Below are 21,039 nucleotides of genomic sequence, written 5' to 3' on the forward strand. Positions count from 1 at the left end.
CACTACGATCGCCTGTGAGAGCTGTGCAGGGAGAGGCGGCTCTGTCTGTGCAGGGAGAGGCGGCTCTGTCTGTGCAGGGAGAGTCGGCTCTCTCTGTGCAGGGAGAGGCGGCTCTCTCTGTGCAGGGAGATGCGGCTCTCTCTGTGCAGGGAGGGGCGGCTCTCTCTGTGCAGGGAGAGGCGGCTCTCTCTGTGCAGGGAGATCGCCTGTAAGAGCTGTGCAGGGAGAGGCGGCTCTCTCTGTGCAGGGAGATGCGACTCTCTCTGTGCAGGGAGAGGCGGCTCTCTCTGTGCAGGGAGATGCGGCTCTCTCTGTGCAGGGAGGGGCGGCTCTCTCTGTGCAGGGAGATGCGACTCTCTGTGCAGGGAGAGGCGGCTCTCTCTGTGCAGGGAGATGCGACTCTCTGTGCAGGGAGAGGCGACTCTGTCTGTGCAGGGAGAGGCGGCTCTCTCTGTGCAGGGAGATGCGACTCTCTGTGCAGGGAGAGGCGACTCTGTCTGTGCAGGGAGAGGCGACTCTGTCTGTGCAGGGAGATGCGACTCTCTGTGCAGGGAGAGGCGTCTCTCTCTGTGCAGGGAGAGGCGGCTCTCTCTGTGCAGGGAGATGCGACTCTCTGTGCAGGGAGAGGCGTCTCTCTCTGTGCAGGGAGATGTGGCTCTCTCTGTGCAGGGAGAGGCGGCTCTCTCTGTGCAGGGAGGGGCGGCTCTCTCTGTGCAGGGAGAGGCGGCTCTCTCTGTGCAGGGAGATGCGACTCTCTGTGCAGGGAGAGGCGGCTCTCTCTGTGCAGGGAGATGCGGCTCTCTCTGTGCAGGGAGATGCGACTCTCTGTGCAGGGAGATGCGGCTCTCTCTGTGCAGGGAGATGCGACTCTCTGTGCAGGGAGATGCGATTCTGTCTGTGCAGGGAGATCGCCTGTAAGAGCTGTGCAGGGAGAGGCGTCTCTCTCTATGCAGGGAGATGTGGCTCTCTCTGTGCAGGGAGATGCGACTCTCTCTGTGCAGGGAGAGGCGGCTCTCTCTGTGCAGGGAGATGCGACTCTCTCTGTGCAGGGAGAGGCGTCTCTCTCTGTGCAGGGAGATGTGGCTCTCTCTGTGCAGGGAGATGCGACTCTCTCTGTGCAGGGAGAGGCGGCTCTCTCTGTGCAGGGAGATGCGGCTCTCTCTGTGCAGGAAGATGCGACTCTCTGTGCAGGGAGATGCGGCTCTCTCTGTGCAGGGAGATGCGACTCTCTGTGCAGGGAGATGCGATTCTGTCTGTGCAGGGAGATCGCCTGTAAGAGCTGTGCAGGGAGAGGCGTCTCTCTCTATGCAGGGAGATGTGGCTCTCTCTGTGCAGGGAGATGCGACTCTCTCTGTGCAGGGAGAGGCGGCTCTCTCTGTGCAGGGAGAGGCGGCTCTCTCTGTGCAGGGAGATGCGTCTCTCTCTGTGCAGGGAAATGCGACTCTCTCTGTGCAGGGAGATGCGACTCTCTCTGTGCAGGGAGATGCGACTCTGTCTGTGCAGGGAGATCGCCTTTAAGAGCTGTGCAGGGAGAGGCGTCTCTCTCTGTGCAGGGAGATGCGACTCTGTCTGTGCAGGGAGATCGCCTGTAAGAGCTGTGCAGGGAGAGGCGTCTCTCTCTGTGCAGGGAGAGGCGTCTCTCTCTGTGCAGGGAGATCGCCTGTAAGAGCTGTGCAGGGAGAGGCATCTCTCTCTGTGCAGGGAGAGGCGGCTCTCTCTGTGCAGGGAGAGGCGGCTCTCTCTGTGCAGGGAGAGGCGGCTCTCTCTGTGCAGGGAGATGCGACTCTGTCTGTGCAGGGAGATCGCCTGTAAGAGCTGTGCAGGGAGAGGCGTCTCTCTCTGTGCAGGGAGAGGCGGCTCTCTCTGTGCAGGGAGAGGCGGCTCTCTCTGTGCAGGGAGAGGCGGCTCTCTCTGTGCAGGGAGATGCGACTCTGTCTGTGCAGGGAGATCGCCTGTAAGAGCTGTGCAGGGAGAGGCGGCTCTCTCTGTGCAGGGAGATGCGACTCTCTCTGTGCAGGGAGAGGCGACTCTGTCTGTGCAGGGAGAGGCGGCTCTCTCTGTGCAGGGAGATGCGACTCTCTGTGCAGGGAGAGGCGACTCTGTCTGTGCAGGGAGAGGCGGCTCTCTCTGTGCAGGGAGATGCGACTCTCTGTGCAGGGAGAGGCGTCTCTCTCTGTGCAGGGAGAGGCGGCTCTCTCTGTGCAGGGAGATGCGACTCTCTGTGCAGGGAGAGGCGTCTCTCTCTGTGCAGGGAGATGTGGCTCTCTCTGTGCAGGGAGAGGCGGCTCTCTCTGTGCAGGGAGGGGCGGCTCTCTCTGTGCAGGGAGAGGCGGCTCTCTCTGTGCAGGGAGATGCGACTCTCTGTGCAGGGAGAGGCGGCTCTCTGTGCAGGGAGATGCGGCTCTCTCTGTGCAGGGAGATGCGACTCTCTGTGCAGGGAGATGCGGCTCTCTCTGTGCAGGGAGATGCGACTCTCTGTGCAGGGAGATGCGATTCTGTCTGTGCAGGGAGATCGCCTGTAAGAGCTGTGCAGGGAGAGGCGTCTCTCTCTATGCAGGGAGATGTGGCTCTCTCTGTGCAGGGAGATGCGACTCTCTCTGTGCAGGGAGAGGCGGCTCTCTCTGTGCAGGGAGATGCGACTCTCTCTGTGCAGGGAGAGGCGTCTCTCTCTGTGCAGGGAGATGTGGCTCTCTCTGTGCAGGGAGATGCGACTCTCTCTGTGCAGGGAGAGGCGGCTCTCTCTGTGCAGGGAGATGCGGCTCTCTCTGTGCAGGGAGATGCGACTCTCTGTGCAGGGAGATGCGGCTCTCTCTGTGCAGGGAGATGCGACTCTCTGTGCAGGGAGATGCGATTCTGTCTGTGCAGGGAGATCGCCTGTAAGAGCTGTGCAGGGAGAGGCGTCTCTCTCTATGCAGGGAGATGTGGCTCTCTCTGTGCAGGGAGATGCGACTCTCTCTGTGCAGGGAGAGGCGGCTCTCTCTGTGCAGGGAGATGCGTCTCTCTCTGTGCAGGGAAATGCGACTCTCTCTGTGCAGGGAGATGCGACTCTCTCTGTGCAGGGAGATGCGACTCTGTCTGTGCAGGGAGATCGCCTTTAAGAGCTGTGCAGGGAGAGGCGTCTCTCTCTGTGCAGGGAGATGCGACTCTGTCTGTGCAGGGAGATCGCCTGTAAGAGCTGTGCAGGGAGAGGCATCTCTCTCTGTGCAGGGAGAGGCGGCTCTCTCTGTGCAGGGAGATCGCCTGTAAGAGCTGTGCAGGGAGAGGCATCTCTCTCTGTGCAGGGAGAGGCGGCTCTCTCTGTGCAGGGAGAGGCGGCTCTCTCTGTGCAGGGAGAGGCGGCTCTCTCTGTGCAGGGAGATGCGACTCTGTCTGTGCAGGGAGATCGCCTGTAAGAGCTGTGCAGGGAGAGGCGTCTCTCTCTGTGCAGGGAGAGGCGGCTCTCTCTGTGCAGGGAGAGGCGTCTCTCTCTGTGCAGGGAGAGGCGGCTCTCTCTGTGCAGGGAGATGCGACTCTGTCTGTGCAGGGAGATCGCCTGTAAGAGCTGTGCAGGGAGAGGCGTCTCTCTCTGTGCAGGGAGAGGCGGCTCTCTCTGTGCAGGGAGATGCGACTCTCTCTGTGCAGGGAGAGGCGGCTCTCTCTGTGCAGGGAGATGTGGCTCTGTCTGTGCAGGGAGATGCGTCTCTCTCTGTGCGGCTCTTACAGGCGGTGGCCGCTGCTGTCCCGTACGGTTTTAGCTTTTTCCTACCTCCCGGTTTGAGACTTGTGGAAATGGTTTCGGATTAGTTTTGAATACCGGGATAACACAAATGCCAAACCGTCCGGTGGGAACAGGCCAAACCGTCCGGTGGGAACGTGCCAAACCGTCCGGTGGGAACATGCCAAACCGTCCGGTGGGAACATGCCAAACCGTCCGGTGGGAACATGCCAAACCGTCCGGTGGGAACATGCCAAACCGTTCGGCGGGAACATGCCAAACCGTTCGGTGGGAACATGACAAACCGTTCGGTGGGAACATGCCAAACCGTGCGGCGGGAACGTGCTAAACCGTCCGGCGGGAACAGGCCAAACCGTCCGGCGGGAACAGGCCAAACAGTTCGGTGGGAACGTGCCAAACCGTTCGGTGGGAACATGCCAAACCGTACGGCGGGAACGTGCCAAACCGTTCGGTGGGAACACGCCAAACCGTCCGGTGGGAACAGGCCAAACTGTCCGGCGGGAACAGGCCAAACAGTTCGGTAGAACAGGCCAAACCGTTCGGCGGGAACGTGCCAAACCGTTTGGTGGGAACATGCCAAACCGTTTGGTGGGAACATGCCAAACCGTGCGGCGGGAACATGCCAAACCGTTCGGTGGGAACATGCCAAACCGTCCGGTGGGAACATGCCAAACCGTTGGTTGGGAACATGCCAAACCGTTCGGTGGGAACATGCCAAACCGTCCGGTGGGAACATGCCAAACCGTTCGGTGGGAACATGCCAAACCGTCCGGTGGGAACATGCCAAACCGTTCGGTGGGAACGTGCCAAACCGTCCGGCGGGAACGTGCTAAACCGTCCGGCGGGAACAGGCCAAACCGTCCTGCGGGAACAGGCCAAACTGTCCGGCGGGAACAGGCCAAACAGTTCGGTGGAACAGGCCAAACAGTTCGGTGGGAACGTGCCAAACCGTTCGGCGGGAACGTGCCAAACCGTTTGGTGGGAACATGCCAAACCGTTTGGTGGGAACATGCCAAACCGTGCGGCGGGAACATGCCAAACCGTTCGGTGGGAACATGCCAAACCGTCCGGTGGGAACATGCCAAACCGTTCGGTGGGAACATGCCAAACTGTCCGGTGGGAACATGACAAACAGTTCGGCGGGAACATGACAAACAGTTCGGCGGGAACATGACAAACCGTTCGGTGGGAACATGCCAAACCCTTCGGTGGGAACATGACAAACCGTTCGGTGGGAACATGACAAACCGTTCGGTGGGAACATGCCAAACCGTTCGAGGTGGCAGCAAAGTTATCGATGCTCCTAGAATAGGCCGCATGGCCTGAATGTCATTGTGATCTGCGCCTCATGTAACTCTCACCTAACTCTGGCTAGTGACACTAAGTCCCAAGCTGATGCACATGGTGCAAAAGACCCTGACACATTGACGCAAAGAGGTGCAAGATGAAATTGACACACTGTTTGCGTCGGCTTTTCTCCCAGCTTGCCTCAGTGCATTACCCCATATCTGCTTGTTTTTTCCACCACTAACCCCAGTTGGAGGTAGAGCGCGGGTCTCTGCAGGAGGATCGCCGTGCGGGTGATGCTGCATGCAGTGCTATAAAGGAACAGCGGGAAGCCCTGGAGCAGCAGGTGTCGCAGCTGCAGGCAGAGAGGTTGGGGATGGAGCGGAGGTTGAGAGAGGCTGAGGAGAAGCATCAAAGACTAGAAGAGCAACTGCATGGCGTGCGCAGGGACGGGAGGAAGTTACAGGAGCAACTCACACAAGTAAGTCATGGGGTGGAGGCATCACCATGGATTGAGCAACTCATACTTGGTACTGTAACCTACGTGACCTGCGTGGGTGACAGCACAGTGACAGACATGTCTCTCTGCAGGCTACAGCCCTGTCACAGGCTCTGCGGGAGCAGTTGCAGGAAAGCCGCAGGGAAATGGACTTGCAAGCGTCAAACCTGCAGCGCGCAGCTCAGCATACAGAGGAGCTGACCAATCAGAATGCAGGGCTTGGCGTGCAGCTGGCAGCGCTCGACAGAGAGACACAGGAACGTGAGGAAGAATTCGCTAAGCTCCGGTATTAATCCGCTTCTGCTCAGCTCCTATTCTGTGGCACACGGTATCTTGTTGTGCCTGACTTTGCCTCTTATCACTGTGTTATAGAGCTCAGAAGGAGTCCCTGGAGAGTGCCCTGTATGATACACAGGTTCGGGCAGCACAGCTGGAGGATCGCAGGGAACAGCTGGAAGGAGAGATACACACCCTGACGCTTACAATGCAGAACCTGCAAGGTATACAATGCTGAGACTGCACGCTCCCTGCGCCTCCCGACACATCATTGCAAACGTTTAGTTCTCTGATGCAGAACACTGGATTCCCTGCTTGATATATTCTTCCTTAATGAAAGAAATAGATATTGCACATGCTATGGGGTCTAGGCATCAATGCAGAGATGAGGGTTTGTTGCCGCACTGCTCCGTGTTTCGCTAAAGAGTGTTAGATCTAGCAGATTTGTTTGTGCAAATGAAAGAATGGCGCCAAATTCTGCGCCCCATGTAACTCCTCCGCAACTCGTCTTACTCACACTCTCCAAGTCGATGAGGCAAATGAGGCAAATTTGAAGAAGATACACTGATGCAGGATGAAAATGTCCCAGTTTTGCTCCAAAATGACCTGCATGCATAGCCCCTTACATGCTTTGATTGCCTTTCAGGGGCACACGCATGAAATGCCGGTACGGGCCATCGCATCCCAGTAGCTTAAATGGGAGTGAACTCCGGAACGGGGGCAATAACCCTACTGGCACTTGATGCACGTGCCCCTTAGTGTGCTTGTGCAGACTGATTATACACTATAGTTCCACATGTAGTCCCACTTACTATGTTAATGATCTTATTGAATTAAAGCATTTAGCCATGTAACAAATAGCAAGGAATATAAAGGTCCAATACCTAAGAGCAGAGGGGCTCAACTCCAGTCCTCAAGACCCCCCCTCCCCCCCCCCCCCCAACAGGTCAGCTTTTCAGGATATCCCTGCTTCTGCACAGGTGGCTCAATCAGTCACTGGTGCAGCACAGGTGGCTCAATCAGTCCCTGCTTCAGCACAGGTGGCTCAATCAGTCACTGGTTCAGCACAGGTGGCTCAATCAGTCCTTGCTTCAGTACAGGTGGCTCACTCAGAGGCTCAGTCTTTGACTGAGCCTCTGAGTGAGCCACCTGTGCTGAAGCTGGGATATCCTGAAATCCAGACCCGTTGAGGGGGGGGGCCATGAGGACTGGAGTTGAGCGCCCTGGGTTAGAGAGTTGGGAATGCTACAGCGGAGTATTGGAGAGGGTCTGGTGTGAGGGTTGTTATGCTGGGGACAGACGCTGACGTTATCCATTCCTTTAGCGGAGGCGCAGCAACACGCGCTGGAGGCCGAGGAAGCGACAGCCGAGCTGCGCCAGCAGAAGGTCACCCTGGAACTCCGACTATCTCAGACAGAGCAGACGGCCCAGCTATCTCTCAGCAACCAGGCCCAACAGCACCAAGACAAGGCGGAGCGGCTCAAGAAGGAGAAGGTAATATTTCATTCACCCCGATGCGGTATTGTTGTGTTGAGTGTTGTTGAACCTGCCAGCAACAAGAAAATCGGCACCGATTGTACGAAATTCTCCAAATGGTACACAGAACGGTGCTCACTATCATTGACAGGGAATGGGCCACACTACAGAATTACAGCTTCTTTCACGTACATCATTAACCAATCACGTGTAAATGATTCATCATCCCTCCGCTTGCAGAGGCGGCAGCGGAGCATCGCTGGCAATGTGCCCCTGCCACCTCTGGCAGCGAATGTGTTAAAGGGACATTGCTATGAAGCATTTTAAACAACTTAATCTGTGTTATCGGCTTCCTTAGGAAGATTCAGGCGCCCCTAAAGTAACGGTTTTCCTTTTTCTTTGTATCCTGTGAACAACAAAGGTTTCGCTTTTCTCCGGGAACACTGAATTCAAGCAGATCTGCTGCTTACGTTTATCTGTTTTAATGACAGCTTCTTAATTACTTTGCAAACAGAGCTCGAAACAAAAGGAATGATTTAGCTGTGCCTTTGAGGCCTGTCAAACAGGAGGGTCCCCAGAGGATGTTAGATATAGATGGTAAAATGCCTTCGGAGCATTTGTTTACTATGGCAATATAAAATGACTTAAAATACTTATAATACTGATGATTGTCAGCCCTTTAAGGCCCTTTACTCATGCATGTAAACCATGCCGTACAGAGGTACCCAGATTAAGTGTTCGCACTGCCGGGAAACCGCAGAATCCTGCCGCGGCATCACCCAGCCTACTCAGGAAATCTCATTGATGATGCCCTAGGCTTGTTCTATAGCAGGTGCTAACGCGCGTGCACGGGACGCACACTTTTTGTGTGTACGGTCCGTGCTGCCGGGAGCGACAGGTTTGCAGTGGTCTGTGTGTTTGTATATGTGTATATCTATATGTGTGTGTGTGTGTGTGTCTGTGTGTCTATGTGTGTGTGTGTGTGTGTGTATATATGTATGTGTGTAGATTGTGGGAGTTATTCATTTATTATATATTTTTTTTAATTAAAAAACGACACGTGTAAGAATAAATTATTTATTAACATTGTGCACATACATACACACATACATACATACATACATACATACATACATACATACACACACACACACACACACATAAACACACATACACACACACACACACACACACACACATAAACACACATAAACACACATACACACACACATATATACATACATACATAAACACACATACATACATACATACATACACACACACACACACACACACACACATACATAAACACACATACACACACACATATATACATACATACATAAACACACATACATACATACATACATACATACATACATACACACACACACACACACACACACACACACATACATAAACACACATACACACACACATATGTACATACATACATAAACACACATACACACATACATACATACATATACATAACTACATGCATTACAGCGGCGGTAGCGGTGCAAAAACTTACTTTTCGCAGTCTTCCCCCCCCCCCCCCCTGTCGGCCGGCTCCACGCTCACTGCCGTGCACGCACGGCCCTAGTATAGGATGGCTGGCTATCCACAGCCAAGTGCCGCACGCGCATGCGCACTATATTACGGGCCTTAACTATATAATGTAAACCAATGAGGATAACACAGCACATGTAAGTCTTTATTCAAATGCTGGGAAGCTTGTCTGTACCAGAGAAGCGTTTAGTGGAGCTTATCTCTTCCCCAGTAGTGGAAGCAGCTTCCCATATTATCAGATAGAGGCTATAGATTCATCTGTAAACTGATAATCCTGTAATTTAGTACAGTGGTGGATTGTTGTCACATTTGTACTCACCATAAGGCTGCGTCCATGGTATGGACGACCGTGTGGACGCTGAGCGATCAGACTGCCTAAAGGCAGTGATCGCATCTATGCGGCGTGCGTGCGCGGAAGTGTGAGGGAGCATGCGTTATGCAAGAAATCAGTTCAAACTGATTTCTTGGCGCGACGGGCCAGTCACGTGAGCGGTTCGCCCAATGAGGGCGAACCAGCTCCGTGACGTCACTGACACGCCCCTAGACACACCCACGGACGGCGTGCGTACCATGGCCAGGGAAAGCACCCGCTTTCCCTCAGCCTCCGCGTGCCTCCGCACGGGCGAAGTGTCTATGGACACAGCCTAACTGTTGTGTCTGGTTGTAGCCTCTCTCAGCTTCTCATTATATGGCCAATAACCTCACACTGAAGAGACTCAAAAGGTCAGATCAGCTGTCTGTGAGTAGGGTTACTGGCTCTGCACTTCTTTAACCCAGTGTATTGTATTTCTTTATTTATATAGCGCCAAAAGTGTACTCAGCACTTCACAAAGAATACAGTACAGGGAGTTATAATTATACAATAAGTGCAGCAAAATCAGACACTAGGAAAGGAAATCCCTGCCCCGAAGAGCTTACAATCTAAGAGGTTTAATGGGAAACTTACAGAGACAGCAGGTGAGGGAGTAAGTGCTGTAGATGGCAGTGCTTGGTCACAATGGGTGGTAGGAGTGACTGAGTGTGGGACAATAGCCATGAGTGCAGGCTATTGGGGTGCTTGATTTGTGGGGTAAAATTTAAGGAAGGTCAATGTTAAATGAAAAGGTTAACACTATTTACAGGGGAAGAGGTGTGTGTGTGTGTGTGTGTGTGTGTGTGTATAGAGCTCCAGTGTGTGTGTGTGTGTGTGTGTGTGGTGTGTGTGTGTCAGTAGCAGTGTTTATGGTTGTAGCATGTGTGTGTAGCAGCAGAGTTTGTGTGTGTGTAGAGCTGCTGTGTGTGTAGAGCTGCTGCTGTGTGTGTAGAGGTGCTGTGTAGTGAGTGTAGAGGAGGTGCTGTGTTGTGTGTCTAGAGCTCCAGTGTGTGTGTGTGTAGAGGCACTGTGTTGTGTGTGGTGTGCTGTTTTGTGTGTGTGTGTAGCAGCAGTTTGTGTGTGTGTGTGTACACAGAGGGAGCACAGTGTGTGGATATAGATATCTGCAGTGTAAGAGTATATAGAGGTGGTTTCATGTATTTACCATTTTATTTGAATAAAAAAATCTATTTAACTATACAAAAGTGTCTATTATTTATGAATTAAGCCTACATTTAGCCTATAATAGCAATAATTCCATCAGAACAGGGCACCACCGGCCAACAATGCCCTGGCTGGGTTAAGTGTAAGAGATGTGTGCAGAGGTATGCAATGGAGACCGTTTTTAAGGTGAAATTAAAATTAGGCTTTATTGCCCCTGTTCCTTTAAACACTGTCAAAGCAAAACATAAAAAAAAAACCTACTCCACTTTGGAGAAATCACTGCACGTTTTACTCCAGCCCTATCTAACTGGGTGGGTAGCTAAGCTGCTTACCACCCCAAACACACACATACAGGAGGGCCCCGGGTAAACGGCGGGTTCCGTTCCAGGGGCCCGCCGTATAGTGAAAATCGCCGGAAAGCGGATCTGGCGATTTTCAGTTGTTTGCATGCGCAAATCGGCATTTTCGCCTCTCTGCGCATGCGCGACCTATGGTCTGCACGCGCGACCTATGGTCTGCACGCGCAAACTACGGTCTGCGCACGCGCGCCAGGCGCAACCGCCCATTCTGCGCATGCGCGACTGAGGATCCAAGATGGCGACCCTCTTCTCGGTACCGCCGTATCGCGAATCGATGTGTATGCGAATCGCCGAAAAGCGGAGCACTGAGAAGCGGGGCCCTGCTGTACATATCATTGATTCTAAGACGCACCCTTGATTTAATAAAAAAAATATGGGGGGTGGAAACTCACTATATTAAATGTGCAGATTTTTATTTAACTAGCAGACAATAGCATACATGTATCTAGACTACACTAGTCTACACTAGACTGCAATACTTTATGCTGTAGCCACGCTGCCGATGAGCGCGCTTGGCGAGATAACTTCAGTGACTCCCAATAAGTACGGCAGCGCTCGCCGAAGGAGGGAAGGGGGGGGGAGCGAGAAAAGGGAGGGAGAGAATGGAGGGAGGTGGGGAGGGAGAGAATGGAGGGAGGGGGGGAGGGAGAGAATGGAGGGAGGGAGGAGGAGGGAGAGAATGGGGGAGGGAGAATGAGGGGAAGGGCGAGGGAGAATGGGGGGAAGCAGGGGAGGGAGATAATGGAGGGAAGGGGGAGGGAGAGAATGGAGGGAAGGGGGGGAGGGAGAGAATGGAGGGAAGGGGGAGGGAGAGAATGGATAGACACACACACACAGAGAGACAGACACACAAAGAGAGACAGATACACACACAGAGAGACAGACACACACACAGAGACCGACACATACACAGAGACAGAGACACACACACAGAGACAGAGACACACACACACAGACAGAGAAACACACACAGAGACAGAGAGACAGAGACAGACGCACACACACAGACAGCTGATGGTCGCCCGGGGAGGGATGAGTGAGGCAGCCGGCGGCACCTCTGCAGCTGCACCGCCCAACTTATGGTCGCCCGGGAGCGGGGGGGAGTTTGGGGGGTGGGAGAGACAGCCGTCACCTCTACTGCTGCACTGCCAAGGTAATGGTCGCGCCAGAGGGGGGGGGGGGGGGTGGGAGAGGCAGCTAGTGGCACCTCTGTAGCTGCACTGCCCAGCTAAGGTCGCCAGGGAGCGTGAGGGGAGGGTGGATGAGAGAGGCAGCCGGCACCTCTACCACTGCACTGCCAAGGTGATGGGTGCGCTGGGGGGAAGGGGAATGGGAGATGCAGGCAGCACTTCTGCAGCTGCACCGGCAAGCTGATAGTAGGGCTGGAGCCCAGCCGCACCGCCGACAGTCACGCTGGGGGGCAATGGGAGACACAACCAGCACTTCAACCAGCCGCCAATGACACCAGCTTTTAGAAGTTTTATTTATTTATTAAAACATCGATTCTAAGACGCATCCCAATTTTACTCATGTGTAAATGGGAAAAAATGTGCGTCTTAGAATCGAGGAAATACGGCATAGATATATATATATATATATATATATATATATATATATATATATATATATATATACATATGTATATATATATATATATATATATATATATATATATATATATATCACCCAACAGTACAAAAAGAAAGTCTCTTATCTGTATCTGGGGTTTCTGTAGGGGAAGGCCTCTCTGTTCTCCTGTGCAATTAACAAGCACACTACTGGATTTAGAGACAGTTTTTCTCAACAGTGATAGGGCCCTGTTACACCCAGGCAGTGCTGAAAAAGCTTACAGGGGTCCGTGTAAAAATTGATATGAAGAAAAATATGACACTGTGTGCCTATGTGCATGTCATTACCCAGAATCCCTGGCTGCAGTGCAAGCATTGTATGCTAAGCGATTAATGGGGAACGACAGGGTTGCATACCGGTACCCGGAGACGTGTGAATGTGCTTACAAGTGGTACTTTTATTTGCTGTGCGGTGGAGGGTTTTGTCACTTTTTTACTCAACATAACTTATTTTGTGTCTGGTGCTATTTTAGTACATAACAATTTAAATAAAAAGGACATTATGAAAGGAAAACTCCAATGAGGCTAACATCAGGAAATGATCGCCTGGTTTATGATAGCGTAAGCTAACCTTTTCTGTGATAAGCATGTCTGTTTTTTTTCAGTGGAGGTTATTCATTAAACTGCAATAGTGCCAATCGGAGCACCATGACACACTAACGCCCGTTGGCTCCCAGTCCCGACAGGCACTATCGCAGTTTAATGACCAACCCCCAATATGCATTAAAATGTAGGATTGCTGGTTTGTAAATGTATGCGCTGTAATAGACTCATGAGTGGGAAATAAAGCTGTCTCCTTGACCTGTCACCCCGCGTGGTTCAGGAGTACCTGCGCCTGTCACTGAGTGCGGAGAAACTGGAGTCTGTACAGCGCCTGGAGAAGGAGAAACAGGAGCTGCTCTCTGATTGTGAGGCCTGGAAGCAGAAACTGAGCGCAGAACTCCTGCGCCTGCAGGAGGAGAGAGAGGAGAGTTTGCTGCATGTGGAGAACGAGAAGCAGAAGGTAAGCGGAGCAAACACGTGCAGAGAATACGAGGAAGAGCCACCCCAAAATCTTACCCAGCATTTAGAATAATCCAGCCTATATTAGTTGTGGGGAGGACTAGAAACATGACTTGAGGCTTTGGGTAATCGGTCACAGCTGGATGTCTGCCTGTCAAATTCCAGATGTTTCTCAGACTCCTTGCTGGCTGAATCAGAGACCACCATATACCCCTCTTCCTCTTCTTTCATCAGGACTCGTAGCACAGACCTTCAGTACTTGCAATGCACAGCAGGCCACTGGCAACACAAGGGTTAATGTGTATGTGCTCAAGTACAAAGGCAAAGTTTGCAGATGAAATCCCCCCTTGTACACTGTCAGATCCCCCACTGGTAACAATGTCTGTATTCTAGGCTCTCCTGCTGAAGGAGACGGAGAAGAATTCCCTGAGCGAGAGGCTGATTCAGGTGGAGAGGGAGCTCTGTGATTCCAAGATGGAGGCGGAGAGGTTCAGGCGTGATGCTCAGAGCAAGCAGGCGCAGGACAAGGTCAGCAGTTATATGCACATTGTTATAATCTACGCTTCTAAACCACACTATTTATTAAATGGTGCACGTGGGCATCAAAACTATAATATCGTGGAATGAGGTTACATTTTAGCCCATATTTACTAAGCCGTCTGCAGAGCTGGAAGGTGCCTTACTGCCGAACACTGTTTAGTAAATATGGCCTTTTGGACGTGAGGACGTATGATAGCCGAGCGTTGTGAGTGTATATATGTGGAGGGGTTCAGTAGTATATTAGAAGGAGGAATGAGTTGTTATATTCATGTGTGTGTGGAGAGTTCAGCAGGGCATACTCTGTTATATGATTGACATGCTGTGTATAGTTGTGTGAAGGGTTCACTACTATAGATGTAAAGCTTGCTTCAGGGAGGCTCGGAGTGCAATGGTAGTCCCAGCTTTGTATGTGGGGCTTAGTATCGGCATTACAGATTGGGAACCGCGGTACAAGAGGCTGGTCTGAGGTCTGCAATATCCAGGAAATGAGTAACCAGTGTCATTGCAAGTCAAGACTTCAACAATGTAACACATTCATGCTGGTTCAAGAGAAGGTATCACAATGTACAGCACAATGTACAGCACAGATTCAGTGACTAAAATGCAGGATCAGGAGTATGGCAAACACATGGTATAGTATGGTATACTAGGATTATGGCAAACCCATGGTATAGTATGGTATACAAGGAGTATGCTAATCCCATGGTATAGTACGGTATACAAGGAGTATGCTAAGCCCATGGTATAGTATGGTATACAAGGAGTATGGCAAGCCCATGGAATAGTATGGTATACTAGGAGTATGGCAAACCCATGGTATAGTATGGTATACTAGGAGTATGGCAAACCCATGGTATAGTATGGTATACTAGACGTATGCCAAGCCCATGTTATAGTATGGTATACTAGGAGTATGCTAATCCCATGGTATAGTACGGTATACAAGGAGTATGCTAAGCCCATGGTATAGTATGGTATACAAGGAGTATGGCAAGCCCATGGTACAGTATGGTATACTAGGAGTATGGCAAGCCCATGGTATAGTATGATATAAAGGAGTGTGGCAAGCCCATGGTATAGTATGGTATACTAAGAGTATGGCAAGCCCATAGTACAGTATGGTATACTAGGAGTATGGCAAGCCCATGGTATAGTATGGTATACAAGGAGTGTGGCAAGCCCATGGTATAGTATGGTATACTAAGAGTATGGCAAGCCCACCAGTGGACAGGAACTCCAGAGTGCAGTGGCACTTCCACATGTGTGATTGGTATGAGGCAGCGGGGGACTAGTAGAGTGTGCTACAGAACAAAGATGCTGTGGTAGAGTTGTGGTTGTGATGTTATGGTTCTTACTGCTTATCAGACCCCTTTGTTATGCCCCCAGGTTGTGCTGGATGGTGTCTCCTCTGAACTGAAGGCCCTGCAGTCTGGGTTTGAAGATGCCGTCTCAGCACACTCAAAAGAGAACAAGAGTCTCTGTGAACGTGTGAAACAGCTGAGTGAAAACAAAGAGAGCCTGGCCAAAGAGGTGAGCGGAGCTTTGTGCAATGGTTAGAGCTGCTAGGAGCAGCCAGGCTGTGTCAGTGACATAGTAGATGAGGTTGAAAAAAGACTTCCATCCATCAAGTTCAACCTATGTTACATTTAGATGACAGATACTTTATTCTGTTCCAGACTCAGTGTCACTAATGAGTAGGATCAGGTAGCATAAACTCAGCCCCTTTAAATGCACACAGAGTCCTTCTATTTTCTTTAACTTTATTGGGTGTGGGTTAACAGAAATATAAAAGCACTTCCAAGTGGCATTTCTTTGAGGAAGGTGCAAAGGAATCCATTTTCTAAGGGAGCAGTGGAAGATGCTAATACTCACTGGGTCTGCTGATGATAACATAAAGCACATTTTCTTGTCCAGACAGGAAGAGGCACTGGGGTATGCTAATTAATCAACCACAGAAGGGGGAGAGCGCTAAACCAACTCAATGGGAAAAACGGGGCGTTGCCAAGGCAACTACCTGAGGCTATGGAAAAACTACATAGTAGCAACAATGTTGCAATTATACTGAGCTGCAATGGCTGCCTCAGAACAGAGAAAGTGAACATGCAGAGAGGTTCCAGGACACTCCCTGTCTGGTATCTGTAGATACCACTATACATAAAAATATATACGTGGAACATATAAAACACATAAACATTTGTAAAAGTTCATGTCCACATAACACGTGGTACCGGACGGTACCACTCGCTCCAAGATCCCATTAGCGAGGGACGTTAAGTAGGTGCACCAGTCCAGGATGGCTGGGTGCTCCTCAATGTCTCCTAGGAGTCCATAGAATTGTTGAGACCTATGAATAATAGTAGGGAGGTGGTGTCCCAAGTCCTCAGAGTCCCGGCAAAAGTTCTAGCTCCGACAAATGCTGGAGCTGCGACCAAGAGCGTTGTCAAGGCTCATGAGAAAGTCGAACTGAACTTGCCTCCCGGGTCATGAAGTCTTGTCTGTTGGGAAATTCCAACCGTGCGTTCCCAACACACTTGGGAATTGATATGGCGACCATCTGTTCTTGTGGGGTTGCCCTTGTTGATTGTAGAATCCAGCTTCCAGAAAGAACTCCCTTTAGAGAGGTCCTCTTTTCCGCTGATACAGATGGTCTTGTCTGTATACGTCTCCTTCTGGACGCAGCTGGGTGCAATCTTCCTTGCCTTTGCTATTGCATTGATAGTACTTCATTTTTTGTAGGGATGCCCACCATGACGGCTGACCACTTTCCCATGTGGCTGAAAGCAGTGTTGGCATGCTTGAGATGTGTGACTACTCGCTGGATCATTGTCCATTTTGAGGAACGGTGGAGTCATTGCGTCCCTTCAGGTGTCATGTTTGTGACTACAGCACAGACTTGAGGGTGGACCTCTGTGGCTGCTTCCGGAATTGTTAATTCGGATGTACCTGCTGGGACCGATGGGATCACATCAGATTGCGCCAGAGGCTCCGGTTTTGTTGGCAATGATGTATTCTGTGGGGGAGCTTCAGACACTAACCCAGTTGTATGGTCTGCAATGTTCTGGTCTGTAGGCACCTTGTGCCACTGCTCTGTTTTTGTGGACTTCTCAATTCCCTTTCTTTTGGTTAGGGCAGGGGTCTCCAAACTCGGTCCTCAAGTACCGCCAACAGGCCGGCTTTTATGGATATCCCTGTTTCAGCACAGGTGGCTCAGTCTTTGTCTTTGACTGAGCCACTGATTGAGCCACCTTTGCTGAAACAGGGATATCCATAAAAGCCGGCCTGTTGGCGGCCCTTGAGGACTGAGTTTGGAGACCCCTGGGTTATTGGATGTCCATTGGGTGGATGGAGTGGAGGCGGAGTTGTACGATTGTTTGTCTTATCTTGAAAGATCTCTTTGTCAATCACCTTCAGGAGATCGTTCTCTTTCTTTGGTGAAGGGGGTATGTTGTCTTTTGTCGTCTGGACTACTAACCATCCTAGGCCATTGTCACATTCCTCTCGAATAAAGATGTCTTTGTGGTTCTTAGCGGTATGACCTTGTTTCTTTTTGTTGCTAAGCCTTCCTGTCACTTGGATATGGCTAAGACATGGGTTAAAGAGGGATGTGTGTCCACATTCTATTATGTTTGTGGGCATCAACATAGTCTGGTTTGTGCCCTTTGCCAATGCATACATTGCCCACTATCACCCATCCTAGATCAAGTCTTTGGGCAAACGGGGCGTTGTGGAATCCGTTGCGCTGTTCGTGGATTTTGTGTACTCTCAGGATGTCCCTGCCGAGCAGTAGCAAAATCTTGGAATCTTGTTCTGCGGTCAGCTATTTTCCTAAAGTGTAGGTGATGACGTGCAACATCTGGTTTGGGAATCATGCTCCTGTTCGCCGCCATATGATTGCACTGCATAAGCGTAGGGAGTGGTATTTTTATTCTACCATCCATGCAAGGTATGGTCTAGCCATTTGCTCTCCTACCTGTTGTCTCAGTCAGTCCTGTGCATGTTCTGAGTGTGTAGGAGGAGGCATTGACTTGTGTGTAGAACAAGTTGAAGAATTCTGACTTGACCAATGATCTGTTGCTTTGATCATCGATGATTGTGTACATCCTAGTGGCTCTCAGGTTGTCCTTTGGGGTATACTGCAACAAAGCATATTTTGGAGCAGGACCTTTGGTCACGTCCTTCTCTGCAAACCTCGCACTGGGATGTGACTGATAGTGACTTCTGTTCCTCTTCCACACCGCCATTCCTTGCCATGGAGATAGGGTTGTTGAGTTGGTCAAGTGTCAGCGCCTCTAGATGTAGAGATGTTATGTGCTTGTCACATTTAATTGCTGCTTTACAGACTTTGACCAGATGAAGCGCAGCACCTGAAGCAAACTCCAAATTCCTTGAGAAGGTTCCTGCGTACCTCTATGGGCTTCATCCTGAACCCGAAGCACCTGTTAAGTGGGTGTGGCTGCTTATGTACGGGGCACTTCCGGTTTGGGTCCCCTGTCTTCCCGCTTGTGGTGATAGAATGATTGGGACGTGTAGATGTTGTAGAAGACACGTCTGTCTTGTGGACCGAGGTAGGTGCTCTGGTGTTACCGTATCTTGTCACGGGTCCTTCATTCTTGAGGTTGCTTGCAGTTGGTGTGCTCATGGCAAAATTGAGATAATTTTTTGTTTTAGCTGCTTCGCGAATAAAGCTCAAGAAGAATGAGAAGGGAGGGAAGGCGACTTGCACCTCCCTTTTGTATTTTGAACCTTGCGCAGACCATCTTTTTTGAAGGTTGTGAGGTAGTTTCTGCAAGATGGGTTTCACTCCGCGAGCGGAGTCTAAGACGTTGAGACCTGATAGAGATCGATCTGCTCTTAAAGACTCAAATTCCTGCAGCAGATCTCCGAGCTCTCGTAACTTTGTATAGTCTCTGACCGTAATTCTGGGGAAGTTGTCAACTCTCTTGAAAAGTGCGTCTTCGATTACCTGTGGGCTACCATAGCACTCCTCTAGTCTTTCCCATACTATGTCAAGACTTACTGGGGGGCGGTTTACGTTTGCTGCCCTGAGTCTCTTCACATGCTCTGTAGATTATTTCCCCAACTATTTGGTTATCAGGCTGAGTTCTTCCCTCGCAGTGACGTCCAGACTCTTGATTAGTTTACACTCGGGAGGCTCCTCATATAGTTTTCAGTGCGTTGGGCTGGATCCTCTGAAACTTTCCGACTGGGCAGCTGCTCCCCGCCATCCTGTGTCACAGTGGCGGTAGCGGCAGCTGTAGCGGTGGCAGCAGCGGCGATGTTAGCGGTAATGTTGGATGTAGCAGTGGCAGGGGCCCTCTGCTGCTCCTCTTAAATACGCGCTATCTCTAACCTCATGGCTGCCTCTTTCCGTCCGTATTCGGGCTTTGCACGTGCAGACTCTGCGAAAGCTTGTGCCTTGGTACCGTTCGCGCTTGCGCTAGACATGCTAGATCATGCTGGTTTTGCACTGTCCCTATCTGCAACATAATAAAACAGGGGGCCTGGTTTGTGCTATTACCTTATGAACATCCCTATCTTCTCTCCCTGGGGCTCCTCTCCTCTTGTCCTCCGTCAACCTGACTTCTAGAACCTTCCCCCTATCTTATATATCTGACATCAGCATCCCCATGGTAACACAGGATGATGACCAGCATACACTATCCCACTATTAACTCGACACAGAAACCTGGTAACCCCATTGAGAGGGAGTTACAATAGTGATAGAAAACTCTAGGTAGGTTCTGGATGTGGATACCCTGTGAGATAGAAGATAAAGAAAGATAAAGAAACATCAGTACAGTATGGAATAGATCAGGAGCCAACTCCAGTCCTTGAGGGTCACCAACAGGTCAGGTTTTAAGGATATCCCTGCTTCAGCACAGGTGGCTCAATCAGTGGCTCAGTCATTCTGAGCGGTGCTGAAGCAGGGCTATCCCTAATACCTGGTCTGTTGGTAGCCCTTGAGGTCTGGAGTTGGCCACCCCTGGAATAGATAAACACAGCTTCGCTCCCTTACAGGTGGAGGAACAGAGGACCCAGCTGCGGTTGGTGGAGGATTCTCGAGATGGGCTGCGCAGAGATATAATTGAGGTGCAACGCCTGCTTCGGGAAATGGAAGACACATGTGAATTGCAGCGTAAGAAGGTTCTGGACCTGCGCAGAGAACTTGGAGACCTGACTCGTGAGAGAGAAGCTCTCCACATATCTAATACTGAACTGAGGGCCTGCATCAAGAAAATAGAAGCAGAAAAGAGCAGGTGAGCTGTACGGGAGAAGTCGGGAGATGCAATATTGCCAACCTGACTGCATGTTATCGTGACACTTTGGGCCAGTGCTTGTTTTGTCATTGAAATCCCAGTGCATTCTGGTGGCTCATAATCCTGTGTAGTCCTGTGTATCTTCAAATTAATACAGGGGATTGATGGATTGACCTATGAGGAAAGACTATCCAAATTAGGATTGTTTACATTGTAAAAGAGGCATCTAAGAGGGGATATGATAACTATATACATATATATTCGGGGACAATACAAGGAGCTTTGAAAAGAATGATGTATACCACTGACAGCACAAATGACACTGGGTCATCCCTTGAGATAGGAAGAGGAAAGGGTTAATTCCCGGAATTTAATGTCACTGACAAGGGAGACTACTGTCACGGTAGCTAGTGATAGGTTATAATACACACCAAAATATCTGGGTTGAATTGAACACGATTTAGATATAATAAATATAGTTTATTCCTTAAAGAAGGTGAACACACAGATGATACAAATAACAGACAAGAAATAACACTTACTTAAGGGTTGGACAATAAAGCAATCAGGATACAGGATTGGCAATTCATTCAGCAATACAGGTTCAGATGAAGACATCACGAAAGACACAAAGACCATGGGTATAGGGCTTACACTCGTTTATATGGAGTTTCAGCCCCCATACCTTAACCTTGGGGCGCCTGAATTTCTAGCAGACTTCTTTGTAGTCAGACAACCCTTCTGTCTGTAAGTGTGAATTATGACACTTACAGACCACTCAGGCTCTGCGTTCCCCCACCCTATTGTACACAATCAGAGTGGTCAGCCTTTGATCAGAGGGTTTATTGTAGACCACTTGTCTCCCCCCTGAACATTAACATAAAGCAGAGCCAGTAATTTTCCCGGGCTTTT

The 21,039-nt window shown here is 50.5% G+C and overlaps 1 protein-coding gene across 2 annotated transcripts in view; it reads left to right on the forward strand.

Moving 5' to 3' along the window:
- The window catches only part of CROCC2 (ciliary rootlet coiled-coil, rootletin family member 2), a 229,604-nt gene that overhangs the window by 113,243 nt on the left and 95,322 nt on the right, over positions 1-21,039 (forward strand). For both annotated transcript variants that reach the window (XM_075569542.1, XM_075569543.1), the window contains exons 17-24: positions 5,253-5,483; positions 5,594-5,787; positions 5,874-6,001; positions 7,102-7,271; positions 13,152-13,331; positions 13,724-13,858; positions 15,257-15,400; positions 19,889-20,127. In XM_075569542.1, coding sequence (XP_075425657.1) covers positions 5,253-5,483; positions 5,594-5,787; positions 5,874-6,001; positions 7,102-7,271; positions 13,152-13,331; positions 13,724-13,858; positions 15,257-15,400; positions 19,889-20,127 — 1,421 coding nt within the window. The remainder of the gene's footprint in view (positions 1-5,252; positions 5,484-5,593; positions 5,788-5,873; positions 6,002-7,101; positions 7,272-13,151; positions 13,332-13,723; positions 13,859-15,256; positions 15,401-19,888; positions 20,128-21,039) is intronic.

The sequence above is a fragment of the Ascaphus truei genome, chromosome 14 (genome assembly GCF_040206685.1).
Source record: "Ascaphus truei isolate aAscTru1 chromosome 14, aAscTru1.hap1, whole genome shotgun sequence".
In the NCBI taxonomy this organism is placed as follows: domain Eukaryota; kingdom Metazoa; phylum Chordata; class Amphibia; order Anura; family Ascaphidae; genus Ascaphus; species Ascaphus truei.